General features: G+C 34.3%; 3 protein-coding genes across 4 annotated transcripts; 1 reads left to right on the top strand and 2 right to left on the bottom strand.

Moving 5' to 3' along the window:
- The first annotated feature begins 7,708 nt into the window (after window positions 1-7,708).
- LOC106422874 lies at window positions 7,709-8,606 on the top strand. The gene has a single exon (XM_013863660.3). It carries the CDS (start codon window positions 7,933-7,935, stop codon window positions 8,179-8,181), a length of 249 nt encoding a protein of 82 aa, XP_013719114.2. The 5' UTR covers window positions 7,709-7,932; the 3' UTR covers window positions 8,182-8,606.
- Window positions 8,607-9,898: 1,292 nt separating this feature from the next.
- Window positions 9,899-12,313, bottom strand: LOC106422862 (chromatin structure-remodeling complex protein BSH-like). The gene is made up of 10 exons (XM_013863651.3): window positions 12,093-12,313; window positions 11,907-11,995; window positions 11,711-11,805; window positions 11,412-11,483; window positions 11,252-11,299; window positions 11,092-11,175; window positions 10,929-10,967; window positions 10,752-10,834; window positions 10,595-10,657; window positions 9,899-10,212 (listed from the first exon to the last, which is right to left on the bottom strand). The coding sequence occupies exons 1-10, from the start codon at window positions 12,140-12,142 to the stop codon at window positions 10,113-10,115; spliced, it is 723 nt and encodes a 240-aa protein (XP_013719105.2). The 5' UTR covers window positions 12,143-12,313; the 3' UTR covers window positions 9,899-10,112.
- Window positions 12,314-12,404: 91 nt separating this feature from the next.
- LOC106345288 (auxin-responsive protein IAA31) lies at window positions 12,405-13,738 on the bottom strand. 2 transcript variants are annotated; one of them, XM_048758468.1, is made up of 4 exons: window positions 13,383-13,738; window positions 13,072-13,283; window positions 12,925-12,989; window positions 12,405-12,795 (listed from the first exon to the last, which is right to left on the bottom strand). In XM_048758468.1, exons 1-4 carry the CDS (start codon window positions 13,496-13,498, stop codon window positions 12,784-12,786), a joined length of 405 nt encoding a protein of 134 aa, XP_048614425.1. In that variant the 5' UTR covers window positions 13,499-13,738; the 3' UTR covers window positions 12,405-12,783. The 2 variants fall into 2 exon arrangements, with proteins under 2 accessions (XP_048614425.1, XP_013639967.2); XM_013784513.3 differs by having other exon boundaries at window positions 12,905-12,989; window positions 13,383-13,646.
- Between the last annotated feature and the right edge of the window lie 3,904 nt (window positions 13,739-17,642).

The following is a 17,642-nucleotide window of genomic DNA, read 5'->3' as shown; positions in this document are numbered from 1 at the left end:
TAAATAATATAAGTATCAGAATTAATTATACTATAATTATCAAATCACATATTAAAACCCTAATCGAATATTTTGAAATCAAAACTGTTTTCGGTTTTGATCATTGAGGTTTTAAATCTGATTGAATCTGATGCTAAGTTGCTAGAATTGTTTGACCGTTAAATTGATAGATTTATTTTCTCATCCTGCTTGGTTAATTGTTCATCTGATTTAAAATTGTTAAAACCAACCAGCCTGTTAAAACATTAATTGAATCCGATAGGTTGCTAGCTTGCTTTGGTTATATAATCCGATAGGTTGATAGATTCATGATAAAATCTAATATCTTGAGGTTTAAGATCGTATGCTAAGTTTGATTAAATTGATTGATCTGATTATATGTTTTTGAGGTTTGATAAATTCGGATACTAGATAAATTATTTACACATGGTTTATGCTAAATACCAAACAGCCTTGAAACTGATTCATTGAAATTCATGCTTGACATCTATATTCTAGTATTGTTAAAATCAGCCTTGAAACTGATTGAGTGATTAATAAATCTTTTTACTAGTCTTGCTAAAATCCATTGATTGTTAAACCCTAATTGCATGATTAATTGAATCTGTTTTTGCTAGTCTTAATAAACCATAATATTATGAGCGCATAGAAATAGTATTGCTTAGACTTGCTAGAAATTGACTGATTGATTAAATGTGTTTAAGATTGATAGTCTCATTGTCATCTGATTATATGTTTTTGAGGTTTGATAAATTCGGATACTAGATAAATTATTTACACATGGTTTATGCTAAATACCAATCAGCCTTGAAACTGATTCATTGAAATTCATGCTTGACATCTATATTCTAGTATTGTTAAAATCAGCCTTGAAACTGATTGAGTGATTAATAAATCTTTTTACTAGTCTTGCTAAAATCCATTGATTGTTAAACCCTAATTGCATGATTAATTGAATCTGTTTTTGCTAGTCTTAATAAACCATAATATTATGAGCGCATAGAAATAGTATTGCTTAGACTTGCTAGAAATTGACTGATTGATTAAATGTGTTTAAGATTGATAGTCTCATTGTCATCACAAGATTGAAATCCGAATTGATTGTTTTTAAGAGTAAGGCCGCATGAAAATTATACCTAAATACTGAGTGATATATGATTTGAGATGTCGAAAATCAACCTCGATTTTGCTGCCCTAAATCTCTCTGGAGATAGTTATTTACGGTGGGCATTGGATACAAAGATTATCCTAAAGTCAAAGGACTTGGTGAATGAATCACAAAAGGCGATAATGCCAAATGAGAAAGATTGATACATGACAATATTAATTATTAGCCATCATCTTATTAAGAGTCTCAAAGATCAGTATCTGACTATAGAGAATCCTCTAGACCTTTGGACAGAGTTAAAAAAAAAAATCGAGATATGATCACCAAAGAACGGTGTTATTGCCAAAAGGGCTCTATTTGATTGGAGGAATCCCAGAATCCAGGACTATAAGTCCGTGGATGAGTCTATTGCTATCTAGCAAAAATAATGGATTACTGATGAGAAACAGTGAATTGAGACCTCCTGGATTAACCCCATTACATGATACCAATAAGGCCGCAGAAGAAAAAAAGGTAACCATGTCCAGAATGATAGACCACACGGTCATAGCCGTGGAGGGTGGAAAGGACGTGGCCATGGCCACTATAACACATTTGGCCGTGGGAATATTATGGCAGAGGCCGTGGGTATCAACCCAATTTGAGCCATGGTCAAGGCAGTGGTATATCCTTTAAACCACAAAGCTCGACCAAATCAATGTGCCATAGATGTGGAATGAGAAACCACTGGGCTAAGATATGAAGGACTCCCAAAAAGAGTCTGAAAGGGAAGAATCCTGAAACCCACTTGGTCTATAAAGATGGTGAAAATAATTTTAAACATGATCAAGATGATCTTATGGAATATGAGACTTATGATTGCCTAAAAGAATCAAATTGATAATCTGATTTCGACATCAAACTTGTGTGATTGCTTTGCTTGTATGCTTTCTCTGATTTTTATCTCCTTGAATTTATTTCTATTACATTGTCTGCTTAGATTAATTAAATGAATGAATGATTTTTCTATATGAGTACACTGAAAAACGCCAATATAAGTAATAAAGCAGGTATCGCCAGTCTGAAAGAACACTATGGCTAGGCTAATATATTATTGCCTAACGGTATGCATCTAGAAATCAGTGATGCCTTATATTCACTCAGCTCTAAGAGCAAGAGCAGCCTATTGAGTTTTAAAGATATAAGAATGAATGGTTTCCATATTGAAAAAATGGGCGAAGGAAACAAAGAGTTCCTTCAGATATATGTATAAAATCGCCCAAGGCCATAATAAGTCCCAAAGACTATACAGGCATTTTCTACTGATCTAGACTATGCATAGATCAGTATGATAGAGGCTAAAAGCCTGCGAAAATATACACTTTATGGCACGACCGGATTGGCCATCCTGGTCCAAAAATGATGCGAAAATTGATATTCAAAAGGCACACATTAAAAGATTAGAAGAGTTATCCCAAAGAATCTCACGTGTGTAGCATGTACACAAGAGAAACTCATTAGGCCATCACCAGTAAAACGGCTACGAGCCCATTTTTCATAAATAAAGACTATATGTCTAGATAATACTGGTGAATACATGTCCCAAGCGTTTAAATGATTATGGTATGTCCATGGGGGTAAGTGTGGACAATTCTGTGATACATGTCCATACCAAGAACGGCTTGGCCGAAATCTTTTAAAACGCAAATAGCTGATTGATAGACCATAACTTATGAGGTCAAAACTCTCATTCACAGCTTGGGCCACACAAAATTTACATGCACCTAAGTTAATACGCATCAGGCCATTTAGTGAGCATAGATATCCCCTATCACAATTATTAACGGGTCAAGAGCCAGACATACCCCATCATAAGACATTTGGATGTGCTGTCTATGTACTAATTGCTCCACCACATAGAACTAAGATGGGACATCAAAAGGAGGATAGAGATATATGTTGGATATGATTCTCCCACAATAATAAAGTACTTTGAGCCAACTATGGGTGATTATATTTGAGGCTAGGTGCACGAATTATTTTAAGACCAAAAGAAGAAAAAAAATAATAAAGCTTGCAAAAGAATGGTAAAAAAAAATAGAATGGAATCAACCATCAATGTCTTGGCAAGATCCTCGGACTAAAGAATGTGAAATAGACGTCCAAAGATTATACATTTACAAAGCTAGCTAATCAAATGCCAGACACATTTGCTGACACAAAAAAGAATGACTAAGTCATATATAAACCCGCTTGTAAAACACCAACGAATTTGATGTCCAAGAAGAGACACAGTCAAGTTGCTACAGAGTCTAGACAACGTATGAAACGTGGTAGACCAAATAGGTTCCAAAAGATAAGAATCCTCGGAAAAAAAAGTAAGGTGCAGAGAATGATAATCAAAATCCAAATCCGAGGTTACTAAGGAAACTATCCCAGACATGGAGATAAGACGGGCCGGCTCTAAGGTACAGGTACCAAACAATGTAGCTTGGAACATAATGGTCCTGATAATAATGAATCTCAATCGATTATATCATGTCTGGAACATAATGAAACCAATAAGGAATGTCGACATAAGATTATTTATTTGCATACAAGTTAGCACTTGAATTTATGAAAATAAGCGAGGATCATGAACCCACGTCAATATAAGAGTGCGCACTCGTAGAACAGATTGGCTTGAATGGAAACGTGGGGTTAAATAGTTTAAGGGAGAAAGACATATTTGGCCATATGATTAAGATGCCATATGATGTTAAAACCAGTGGATATAAATGGGTCTTGTGAGGAATAGAAATCGTGAGATATAAAGCTGATGTTGCATAAGGATTCTCACAAAGACCAGTAATAGATTATGAGGAGACATACTCTCATGTGGTGGATGCAACTACTTTTAGATTTCTCATAAGTCTAGTTATATAAGAGAGAAAATTAGACTTGCAGCAAGTTGATGTAGTGACTGCATATTTATATGGTCCACTGGATAATGAAAGTACTAGAGGATATTGAGTTGAAAGTACAACAAGTTCTCGAGAATAATACTGATAATCATCAAAGCATATGATCTGAATATCCTAGGAACCTCTGGATACAATTTCCCAAACAGTTGAATATCTCAAGAAAGAGTTTGAGATGAAAGATCTTGGAAAATAAAGTTTTGTTTGGGATTACAGCTTGAGTACATTAACAATGAAATCCTTGTGCATCAAATAGTATATACAGAAAATAGTACTCAAGAGATTTAATATGGACCAGTCTCACTCATTATCTAGTACATGGGCGTGAGATCACTTGTTTTGGATACTGATTCATTCAGTCTAAAGGTGGACGATAAAGAAGTCCATTTAATTAGTCATGAGATGGACGATGCAGAAGTCTTGTTTTAGACACTGATCTGATTGGTCCATAAGAAGGACGATGAAGAAGCCTTTGATTTTGGTTTATTTTATACTAACCAGCCCAAAGAGGGGTTATTTGGTTTTGTTGATTTTTTCAGACATGTTATGTTTTACACATGGTGGTACACGCATATCACAGCAACATCATCTAAGATTTCGTGTGTGTGTATTTGAGGTCGATGACTCAATATGTTCGATCAGATTGTGCCATGACCGATGGTAAAGAAGAATCAACTATCATGTTCGAGGACGAAGCATATTCTGCCCAAAATCTTCATCAACGGATTGCAGAAAATTGGAGAGGTCCAAGGGACCTTCAGTAATGTTCCAAATCAGGGGGAGTAATGTGTGTTGTATTTTTTTTCCTTCACCATGGTTTTGTCCCAATTGGGTTTTCCTGAGAAGGTTTTAATGAGTGAACATTAAAGCACATTACAAACTCTAAATGGTTATGTCATCCAAGGGTGAGTGTTATGAATCAGATTGCGGATGATTCATAACCAAGAGATTATGATTTGTAATATTTTCATTTATCTATGACGATGTAATCTCATATATACTAAACCTCTATGTTATGAATAAAGATAGATTTTTTCATTACTTTCATAACAGATGAATATAAAAATTTCCTTCTTCGGAAAACGAGAACGTACAGTTCAGTAGTCAAAGCTTATATAATCTTAAATTAAAAAACGTTACACAAATGTATGTTTTAAAATCAAAGGAAAATGTGAAAGGGAGAAAAAGAGAGTCAGAGTTTGGGAGGCACTGGAAATTCGTACAAGTCACCTAATCTACGGACCGACCAAACCGCCACTCTCTTTTCATCAGTCAACAAACAAACAAACTATTAAGCTTCCTGTTTGGTACTTCTTCACTCTTTTGATTTGCTTTTTTAATTTATTTTTTGCTTATAACAGTTTTTGAACTAACCGACCTAACACTTTTGAGAAAAGATAACAACTCCATATGGTCAAAACTAGAACCATCCATCCACTGCATTGTGTATAGTCCTCCTTTCCGTTTATTTGCATCACCATTTTTGTATATTTTCTATATATAAATATATATTTTAAATTTAATAACACCATCTAACCATCATGATTCAAATCCTTCAAATGCAGGGATTTGTCTTATTTTTCTTTAAATTAGCATAACGAATTTTAAAAATAGGATACAGAAAATATTAGTAAAGAAAAGAAACCACATCTATAAGTTATAACCAATTATTAACCTCCCCCCTCCCCCCCCAAAAAAAAGAAATAAATAACCATCGTGTACTGAGGGTACCTCCGTATGTGTGATCATAAAACCACGAACCAAATCATGTTATACAATATTTATGTATTTCCTTGGTGTTATACTATCAGTTAAAAAGTCTGTGAGAAAGAGAAAAATAATTACGCACCAATGAGCAGAGTCTATTGGATGTCATGTGGATGCTACAAAACAAAATAATTAAAGGAATTGAGTCTTTTTATATTTCTAGAAAAGTAAAATATAAACATATAAGATGTTTAAATTAAATAAAACAACAGATTCTTTTGCAACGAGAAGATGATACATGCACTGACACTGTTCCTCTCATGCAAAAGATGCTTTTAATATTTCTTTAAAAAATATGTTTGTAATACATTTTATTAATTTTAAAACCAAATATCAAAAAGAAGAAAATTGAAGCATTGCTTTTAAGCTACGTTAATTTTACTACTCGGGTTACTTAAACTAAACATAAATGTACTATGTATCGTACAAATGAAAAAGGGATCTTGTAATTTGGTGCATGCATACGGCTGAATTCAAAGTTTTCAACCCGTGCAAAAAAAATGTTATCCAATCAATCTGAAAATCAATAAATAAAAAATAATTTAGTTTTCTTATATCTCAAACATGATTAATTGAAAAAAAATTGAACAGACGTATTCAAATTTACATTAACAATTTTGTTATCAAAATGACTAAGAATCTTAATAGATTTGAAAGAGCTTTACTAAAACTAAGTTAGAAATACCTTGGGACTTGGGAGACATAAGAAATTCTTTTTTTTGTCTACCCAGTCCTACTATGATATGAGCTTTTGAAATTTATATATAAAATCTAAAATGTTTCATTACACGTTTACAATTGTATTAAGTTAGAAAAAGCTATCTACATTAATTTCAATTTCACTTATTTTGTTAATCAAAAAATAGTCAACAAAAGGTAAGGGTTTAATCATCAAAGAAACAAAAGCTTGAGTGAACAAAAAATGAGAACAACATTTCTATGAAATGGGAAACTACTGATATATTTAAAATATTTAGCTGATAAATTATACACTGAGATATATTTATATCTAACGAGTAGGAAAAATATTACATATATACACTATAATTTAAATACAAGATGTGTATGAAAAGAGGGTAAGAGATAGAGAAGCAGAGGAACATGTGAAATCACATGGGCTATTGCTGACCAATCTGTGCCCACCTCAAACCTCTAATTCTAATTCATTGGTCCTCCAAATTTTATACATTCTTACCGTTTTCTAGCCACCTCAATCCTCTAACTCTTTGGTACCAATTATTAAATTTATAGTTGGTACCTACACATATTTATATAGGTTGTATAATCAGTAGAACCAGCATTATCCAATATGTGCTTCACAAAATATAGGTTATACAACCCAAACCGTACACCTTATTACAGATATGTTTATCGCTCGCTCGTGAAATTATTCATTTGCTTGAAGAGCTACCGATGAAGATAGCAAAAGGAAAGAAATAGAAACCGTACACCTTATTACAGACATGTTTATCGCTCGCTCGTGAAATTATTCATTTGCTTGAAGAGCTACCGATGAAGATAGCAAAAAGAAAGAAATAGATGGATATGATAAATAAATAAAAAAGGGAGATGGGCACATCTAATACAGTGGGGGAAGTGAATGGGAATGAGAAAGTGCAGTAAGCATTTGATGATTCAATTGTCAGTATCAAGGAGTGGGAAAAGGCAAACTCTTGACTTCATCTGCTTCTCTCATATGTATTGATTTTTGGTTCGGTTTAATCCGGTTTGGTTACATAATAGTACTACACAACTTGGTCTTGAATGTAAAAGAGAGGAAGATATCACGTGGGGAGGCATGTGGAAGGGTAGGGAGAGGCCTAAACGAGGTTAAATCATAAATGGATAACAAAAAGTTAAAAAGAAGAAGAAAAAAAGTGATGTTTCTTGGAACCTCTCATTGCGGATCTTGCCTCTCTCTCCCCTTTGCTTTAGCATTACTAATCACTCTTTATTTAATTAACTACTAATATTATTATAATGTAATATAAGAGAGCTTGTGTGTGTATAAATACACATAACAAGTCGTTCTCGAGGTCTCCCAATCTGAATCTCTGATTGGAAGAAGAAGAAGAAGAAGGTTTCCTTTGTTCAAGAATTCAGTAAACAATTTAAAAAATGGCATCATGGAAGAAAACAATAGCATCACCATTCAAGAAGGCAGCAACATTCTTCAACCAACCACAGCAATCACCACAAAAGGGTGGCCGCGGTGGAAGAATGGATGCAAAAGCGAGGGAAGAGCACGAGAGGAGGATGGTACAAGAGCTTCAAGGAGAAGTCATGGCTTGTGGTTACGATGATGTTCTCGTCATGTGGTCTATTCTCGACAAATCTAACTCCTCCAATAACCTCACTTCTTCTTAACCCCAAACCAACCAAACAAAAATGGTTTTCTTTTTGTACATATATTAAAAGTGGTACTAGCCCTACACAACAGCCACCTCCTTCTCTTCCTTCTTTTCTTTACTTCTTCTCGATCATGGCTTAAGGTCTAGTGGGTTTTTTCTCGACGAATTATCGTCCAGAATATGGAGATGTTACTCTCTTCTTTTTTTCTCTTTTGATAATCCACGTGATTATGTTACGGTGGGATTTTTTTTATTTCTGGAGAGAAAAAATATATTTCTTGAGTTCTATATCATTTGTATGAGATGATTAGCATTAATTGTTTAAGAACTCAAGAACTAGTTCTCCATAATGTAAAAGCCATGTATTGACCAAAGTTGTACATGTGTTAAATTATTAATCAGAAGACCAAAAAATGAGTCCATAATATTGAGATTGATTAATTATGAAATTTTAATGTAAACAGACAGTATTCAACTCACCGACAATTCTGTTTTTGTTTTGACCAACTAATTAGTCAAAAAGAAGTAAATTTTAACAAATTTTTATTCTGAAAAGGCAAGAAATCGTCATTTTTGCCAAGAGGTAAGTAATTATCATACTGCTCTATCATTCTCTTTGAAGTTGGTAATACTTTAGCATTTTCGGTATCACACCACTGAGTTGATGTTCCTAACTTCGGATAGACACATGGAGAGTTAAAGCCTTAAAGGCTTCACGTACGCTCAAGTCAACAAAAAAAAGAAAAACAATTCACTCACAAGTAGCCCAACTCTGTTATAACCACAAAGAGAAAAGAAAATGTAAGGTATGACCTAACTTTGGAGCTGGGCATTGGTTTAATTGGTTTCTTCAATTTCAGTTAGGTTTATTACCAGCTAATTACCTAGAAGAAAAAGAGGAAACACAAAAGTTCATTATAAGTTAAGTGCGTATCCGTAATCAAAATAACAATATGTGTAGATTAGAGTATGAATGATATACCACAACATAGAAGTTCAAAAAATAAATTCAAAATTCTTTTATTCATCAAACTGATTTCCATTATGTAATATTATGTTCTTATTATTTTTTTTTGAACCTTAATATTATGTTCTTATTATTACTACTACTCAAATTTCTGCCGATTCAAAAGGGCACAAGTACAACTCATAAATTCTACACAACAAAAAAAAAACTGATCAATAATCTCCACACAAGATTACAAAACTTCCATCAGAACAATTCCGAATAAAATAAGCCCTTTATCAAAAAAAAAAAAAAAACAATTCCGAATAAAAATAATTAAGATGACAGCAGCTTGAGCTGAGAGGGGGGACCCAATCATTGAACAAGCAAATGATATAAAAAAAAAAATAGAAATAGAGAGAAGAGAAGAGAATAGAAGCAAAGTACGACCGTATTATCGACAGTGGGTTCAGTGGTTGATGATGAGATCTTATTAAATTCTCAAGTGGGACACTTAATTCTCACAACGTGCCTTGTCCTCTGAGTGAGTATCTCCTAATTTTTTGTCTATTATTTTCATTTTTGTTTAATCTTTCTCTCTCTCTCAAAATGCTCAAAGTTTGGGAAACATCTCAATCAAGAGATGGTCTCACTCAACTCTGCAAACCTAACATGTCCATTTGAGGTAAACTCCATCTAACATTCATCACTCCACACCAACTTGTGCTTCACCTAACCACTGTTTACTAAACCAAAGCTCACAGTTATGCACATTCACACGGGTCTGTAGACTATCGAATTGGATGCATTGACTAATGTAGAAAGTGATCAGATACGAGTTTATAATTTGTTGTAAGAATCCAAAGATTCTCTAGTGTGTCAATAAATTGAAGAAAAGTTATCCTAAGATCATAAGCTCTGGTTAACCATAGGACAACATCATTTGAGTTCGTGCTACTCTTCATTTTGAGTCCTGCCATAAGACATGTACACAAAACTCTTCACCGTGCATGCCTCTCTTCTCTGGCTTCAAGAGCATCAACTTCCTCATTTGTTAGCAGATCCACCATTGGTTCATAAACATCCAAGTCTTTCCTTTTCCTGTCAAGATTCGTTATGAACGGAATCTGTCATCAATTTTGCTAGGTTACACATGTCACTTTTATCTTCTATTTCAAAAATCTCATCAATGCAGGAAGAGATGTTCTCAAATATCCACAACGTTATTTTATTCCAGGAACTCACTATCAGAGAAATCCTAGTAAGGACCATCTCCAAATCATGGGGGGAAATCAACTATCGAATGATAGAAAATGTGTGAATATGTGGCATTTCAACTCATGAAGTGACACGAAGTTAAAAATGTTTCCACTCATCTTATAAGCAACCTAGACACCAGCCGGCAATTGTAAAACAGGTCTTAAAGATGACATTTCACTAAGAAATTTTCTAGATCAAATGGGAGTCATGAAAAATCACTTACCGAACTACACTGGACTTAAAGCTGAATAACTTCACTAGGTCCATTGACAAGCCACTCGCCTTGCTGCACATAGAAGATGGAGACTTATTAAAGAATTGTTCGAGAAAGCTCAACTATAGTACCAAAGGCAACTTGGATAAGAGAAACGTGTAAAGACCTCGCTGAACCATAATCAGATCCTCTGCGGCTTTTCTTGCTTAATCTACTCTCCCTAGCTGAACTCACACTTTGAACTGCAATCTGGAAAGTAGAAAGAACAGAGCATTATTTATACTGAAATCCAAAAAAGAAACAAAAGAAATAGCTTAATGATCCAAACAGATCTTTCATTCACCTCGTAAAGTTGTTCTCTGATTGCAAATGTAACAGCAGGCTTCAGGAGAAAGGAAAAAAAGAAGAAAAGAAACCACACATCACTTTGTATCAAACATTTGAAACTGAACTTTGTTTAATCACGGAAGGAAGGATGAGAAAACTGAGAGCGATTATCTTCTTACTCCAACTTCAGGATCTTCAACACCTAAATCCTTGCACAAGGTCCTTGCGAATTCCTCAGGATCACTCTCGAAATTGTTCAGGTCCTGCAAACGGCCAAGTCAAGCTACATGTAAGTATAAGAGTAGACAAAACATGACTGAAACTACCACGTATTCTCACCCACAAGAACTGATCCTTGATGAGGGTGTGATTAACTCGGAGATCAAGCTGTAAAAAAAAAGGAAACAGAACTCATCAGCTTCTAGACATTCTTCTTTGTTAAGCAAATCACTCATGGACAAAAGAAAGAGAGAGGGAAAACAAGGCAAGGCATAAAAACCTTGATTGGTATGATTTTTTCACCAGTGTACATATCTTGTCCTTCATATGCTCGAAAGTCTGCGAGCTGAGACTGATAAAAACAGGACAATTAACCAAACATGAGCAAAGACTTCTCTAACAAGAATACATCACACAAGCAGTCGTAGAGATAAAACACATAATACACATGGTAACATGCTATAAACCTAAACAGCTGGAACGAATAAGAAAACATGTGACTAGTGTAAGAGAACTCAGTAAAAACGTAACACTCTCACAGTTATAAATCATAAGTGGTAAACAGAGAAGGTCCCAAACCTGAATAGATTGAGTAATCTGAGTGACAAACGCAGGTGGAAGTTTCAAGTCTTTAACAGTCCTTCTAGCGAAGATAGCGATCTCATTATCCGCGTCTTTATCCAAATCACAAAAAAAAGGAATCACCTTTTATCACATTCCAACAAGAAGATAGAAATCAAAGGTAGGGTTTTTAGAGAGAGAGAGAGAGAGAAACCTGAAGGGTTCCAAGTGAAGGCATCTTTGTAACGCTGACCTTCGAATTGAATGTCCAAACGAATAGGTACCAAGTTCTCAGCAGTAGGCCTACCTCCCCACCATTGATCAGGTTAGTAGTTGCAGAAAGCATTAATTTAACACATGAACTCGAAGAAGAAGAAGAAGAAGAAGAGACGAAACTTACATCCTGAACTTGACGGGACCTTTCCAATTAGTAGACCCTGAAGCCTTCATCCTCTCAATTTTTCACAGATTCAATTTTGTACGAAGGACGGGAACGAGAGAGACGGAGAGAGTGGGGGGGGGGGGAGTTTTCAATTTCTGATATTTTCAGGCGATGCGGTAATACTATTTTAGTTTATTTCAGAACCGCCCCTCATGTTTATGATGTCTCGCACATTTCACTCCTACTTATTTATGGCCGTCAAATACGGGCTTTTATTTTAAGTCATCATATATGGGCCTTGAGAAGGGCTTTGGCGTTAAAACTATCAACTGGTGTAATAAACTGAATATTGAATCAACAAGACAAAGAGAATCGAATCAATCTCTCTCTATCTTTGTTACATGTTCGTGCTCCCCAACAATGTTCGTGTGTTTCTTCATGTGTCATGTACACATCCGAAGGAACACGATTGCAAACATGTAAAAAAACTCTTGGATATTGTGTTTTGTTTATATATAGAAAAAAAAACACACACTCATAGGTGTTAAATAAATATATGCATCAATCCTCCTAGTTCTTTAATGCCTTCGTTGCTGATATCCGGCAAGAGCTCTGTCCCACATGTAAAGACTCGCCTAAATCTCTCAAAACTGTGGAAACTGAGTTTTAACACCTCTCCGGTCTTGTGATCTTCAGTCTTCTCACGGTTTCAAGAAACATACTGCACAAAAACATCCATTCAAAGTCAGTGATACATATATATACCAAACAGGGAAGATTTATGAATATGTCAGATGACAGATTCAAGATTCAAGATTCAAGATTCTTACTCCCATGGAATATCACCCACCATCATCCAGTCTCCATCTTTGTCTTGATATGTCAAAACATGGTGTTTTCTATCTCGATTCCCGCCTGTTAGAGCCAGAGAATGTATGGACATTCTTCAAAGTATTTAATGCTTTGTTTCAAGACTTTGGTGTTGTTAAATACTTACAGATAACTGATGTATCGAACATGCCAGACAGATTTTCTAGCAGACTCTCGTAGCCTGAGAATGTGGAAAGATCAAGCTTTCTCCCAATGGGGACACCTTCCATATAAACCTTGATAAAGAGAGCTGTGTTGTAACCGCGTTGACGAAGACGAAGACTCTTTAGTGTGTCTCTTAAACGAGGTTTTATAGGGGGCCAATCTTGGCTTGTCGCTCTACAAAAAAAAAAATACAAGAAACTTCAAAGGTTAAATGTGAACCAAAAAACAGAGCAAAAACAGAACATAGAAACATAGTTGTGATGTGGAGAAGACCTTTGTGAAGAAGTAGAAGGAAAGGTGAGGCTGAGGGAGAGATTAACAGAAAGTGAAGGCTTAGTACTGTCGACAGAGGATGAGGAATAAGGAGAATAAGAGTTAGAATTCTCCATTGATGAGACCTTGAAGCTGTGTAACCTCTCACCTACAACTGTAACTGCATGATTCCTTATATTCTCTCTTGAGAGTGCTCTTCATGTCTCTCTCTCTCTCTCTCTCTATATATATATATATATATATCTATCTGTTTAGTAAACAAATTAGAGACTAGTACGTGTTGAGATTGCATAGGTTTTATTTTAAAATGATTTATTTAATTTTGCTATGAATAAATATTGAAGCTTAAGGAGGGTTCACCACTTTAACTATGAACTTTAAACATTTTCTATATATGAACACACATGATTTTTGATAACCACTGTGATAATTACCTGATTAGATAACAAACTCACATGTTTACACCTTTGAAGCTTGTTAATAGTAAAATATGAGATTATGGTTTACATGTAAGATTCGAAGTTTCCATAAAAAGGATGAATCCAAGGAAGGTGTGTTCAGATGGTGTTGGAGCTAAAATGCTAAGGCTTTGATTTAAATTTCTCAACAGCTCAGATTCTTTAATTAGGAGAGATAAAAGGGCCAAAAGGCTTTATTGTCTAGCCTTAAACAGAAGCTGGACATCACATCACTTTCACTTTCCTACATCGAATATTTGAAAACTGAGTCTATAGACTATGAACTTGGAGATAAAATTTAAACCATTCTGTTGATATGAAAACTCAATTGTCGCTGTGACACATTAATGTTACAGACCATGGAAAATTGCGGAACCAATAAAAATAAAGAAGACCTGAAGAGTTTTGTGTATGTTGTTTTTGTGGAGCAGACGGTGCTCTTTTCTTTAACTATACGTTTCCTGTTAATGTCTCTTTAGCTTTCTGGCTTGTCCCAATCTTTTTACCTTTTGTTTTCAAAATACTTTCATTAATTTATAATAACTTAAAATATAATGTAGACGTTTTACATTACATAGTGTTTATTGGCTGTTTTGATAATAATATTAGATCTTTGAATCATCATGGGAAATGTAATAGTTTATTCTAATAGTTGCTTTGTTATAAAGCCTACCTTGAATGTTGGATCGTTAAGACTCCTATGAGTTATTTTACGATCTGTCTTTGGACATGCATGTCTGTCTCTAGGGATCCTTCTTCTGAGAATTTCGATATAAATAACTTTAGAATGTCTAGTAGTCTAATGATGAATGTCTAGTCCTCTTTATACTTGTAATTATTAGGTAATATAATCAATTATTTAATTTTCATATACAACATGTCTAAGAAGTTAATTAGTATTCATCTCGAGATAGAAGAGTTTGTCATATGGTTTAGTCGGTGCTAGTATACCTCCCGTGCTAACGCACGGGTCAATTTACTCTGTCAAAAATTATTTTTATCATAAATTTCAATAAATATTATATGAACATTTGCACATAATATTAGACTGCTTGAATATTTGTAGTATTTTTCAAAAATTACATAAGAAATTATACACCAAACTACATTTAAAATAATTTCTTTGATCCACTAACTTTAGACAATGATTTATTACAGAATTATAAATATTTGATTTAAGTTAATATAAAGTTGGATTTAGTGTATACATTTATTGCATTTTTAGCTAGTTACATATTTTTTTTCTTTTCAAAAACACACAATTAAACAAAATAAACCTAAGTTGCTTCTTTTGATAGTTTGTTGAATTTTTAAGATTAAAATTACAAATTTAGTTTAGTTTAAACCACACATTTTGGCTTGACGTCTTTATGTAGTTGATTGCCGGCCTAGAGAAGGGTTTGTGTAAACATCTTGGCTTCGCGAAAGAACTCTGATGTAGAGTAATCTACCAATGAGGATGTAATCAAAAGATATATCTTACCACGTAAGAAACAAAAAAACATGTTCCAAACTTACGCCCCATGGATTACGTAAAAAAACATGTTGTAATTACCTGGTAGCTCGGTAAATAGGACGATACCATAAGACTTACGCCCCCATGGACCCACTATAGAGTGGGACCTGATTGCATCAGAATCAGATGAATGGACATGATCAGTGGAAATAACAAATTGAATCTAATCACTCGGGTAAAAACAATAACCTCATCCTTTGATCCAAGCTACATTTATTGTCACCATGTTCCACAAGAGGCATGCTATCAATCCTGCATAGTTCAATTGTTTATTCTGTTAACATTTGACCAGACTCTTCACAGATCCAATATTTGTTGCAGAGGTCTAAATAAACCTAAATCACTTCTTTCTCATACATGTCTACAACAAACTAAAATATTTTAAAAATTGAACAATACATATATTAATGTTACATTTTTTACTCTGTTTTTGCCAAAAAAGTTTAATATGAACTCATTACACACACCACCATTAGTACCTGCAAATTCTGTCTGCAACAAAATCTTTAAAGTTTTTCACTCCTCTGAATCTCTCCAACATCGGGTACAAGTATCAATCTCTGCACGACGGCCACAATCCACCATATCAATCTAAAAAACTTGTTGATGATGAACTTTTAAGTATTAATCAGTAAAAAAAAAGAGTAATAAAATTTTTGAATTGGTGCAAAAAAAAGAAAGTAGATATGAAGGAACTTGTCGAGATCAAATTGATATTTAAGAGAGATGAAAGGATTCGTTGTTTTGTATTTTGATAGTGGAGACGATAGAGACAAACTGAAAAACTAAAGAAAAAATGAGAGTAAATTTGTAGATAAAAATTATATAAGAAAGAAAACAGTTTGAGATCATGGTCAGTTAACTTAGAAGTGGATGAACTGATGAAGGATGAACTGATGAAATATTTTGAGAATAATAAAATGGAAAAAAGAATCGCTGAAATTTTGGGATAGAAATTTTTTTTTCTTGAATTAATTTTATTTTGTAAATATTTTCCATATGTCATAATTTGATTGGCAAGGTGACTTGTGATTTAGTACATAAGAGATAACTCATAAGTAAGAGCAAAAACAAAACAAAACAAAATCATATTTCTTTTAGATAACACTTAGGTCTTGTTCGTTTGTACATTTTGAAAATGCATCCAGATGGTTCACTTAGATGTCTTATCCAGATGCTCCATCTAGGTGTTGTTCGTTTCTTCATTTCGTCCATGCATACAGATAAATCATCTGAACGCAACTATGTTCGTATGCTTTTCATTTTTTAATTTGCATCTGCATTCAGGTGGACTTGTTAACAAAATGACTAAAATATATTTTTTTACGCTTCAGAGGTAAATAACATTTTTACGGTTTTGGCGAAAAAATATTTGTACGGTTTTTGAGGAAAAAATGTGTTTTGACGAAAAAGTGCATTTTGTGGTTTTAGCGGAAAAATACGTTTTTATGGATTTGGCAGAAAATATATTTTTGTGGTTTTTGCGGGAAAAGTGTGTTTTGCGGTTTTGGCGGAAAATGTGTTTTTGACGAAAAAGTGTATTTTTGCAGGTTTGAGGGGAAAAGTTTTTTTGGCGATTTTGGCGGGAAAATGCATTTTTTTGCGGTTTTCGAAGGAAATGTGCATTTTGGCGTTTTTGACGGGAAAAGTGCATTTTTGTGTTTTTGGCGGAAAATATTTTTTGCGGTTTTGGCGGAAAAAATACATTTTTCCAGTTTTGGCAGGAAAATGCATTTTTTCGGTTTTGGCGAGAAATGCATTTTTCCGGTTTTGGCGGGAAAAAATACGTTTTTCCAGTTTTGGCGGGAAAATTGTGTTTTTCCGGTTTTGGCGAGAAAATGTATTTTCCGGTTTTGGCGGGAAAATGCATTTTTCCGGTTTTAGCGGAAAAATTGTGTTTTTTGGTTTTGGCGAGAAAATGCGTTTTTCCGGTTTTGGCGGGAAGATTGTGTTTTCCGGTTTTGGCGAGAAAATACGTTTTCCGGTTTTGGCGGGAAAATACGTTTTTCCAGTTTTGGCGGGAAAATACGTTTTTCCAGTTTTGGCGGGAAAATACGTTTTTCTAGTTTTGGCGGGAAATTGCATTTTTTCGGTTTTGGCGGGAAATTGCATTTTTTCGGTTTTGGCGAGAAAATGTATTTTCCGGTTTTGGCTGTAAAATTGCATTGCATTTTTCCGGTTTTGGTGAGAAAATGATTTTTCCGGTTTTGGCAGGATAAATGCTTTTTGAGGTTTTGACGGGAATATGCGATTTTGAGGTTTTGGCGGGAAAACGTGTTTTGGTTT

The sequence above is a fragment of the Brassica napus genome, chromosome C5 (genome assembly GCF_020379485.1).
Source record: "Brassica napus cultivar Da-Ae chromosome C5, Da-Ae, whole genome shotgun sequence".
Lineage (NCBI taxonomy): Eukaryota > Viridiplantae > Streptophyta > Magnoliopsida > Brassicales > Brassicaceae > Brassica > Brassica napus.
Note: the sequence above shows the minus strand (reverse complement) of the source record. Positions and strands in the feature narration are given on the sequence as shown.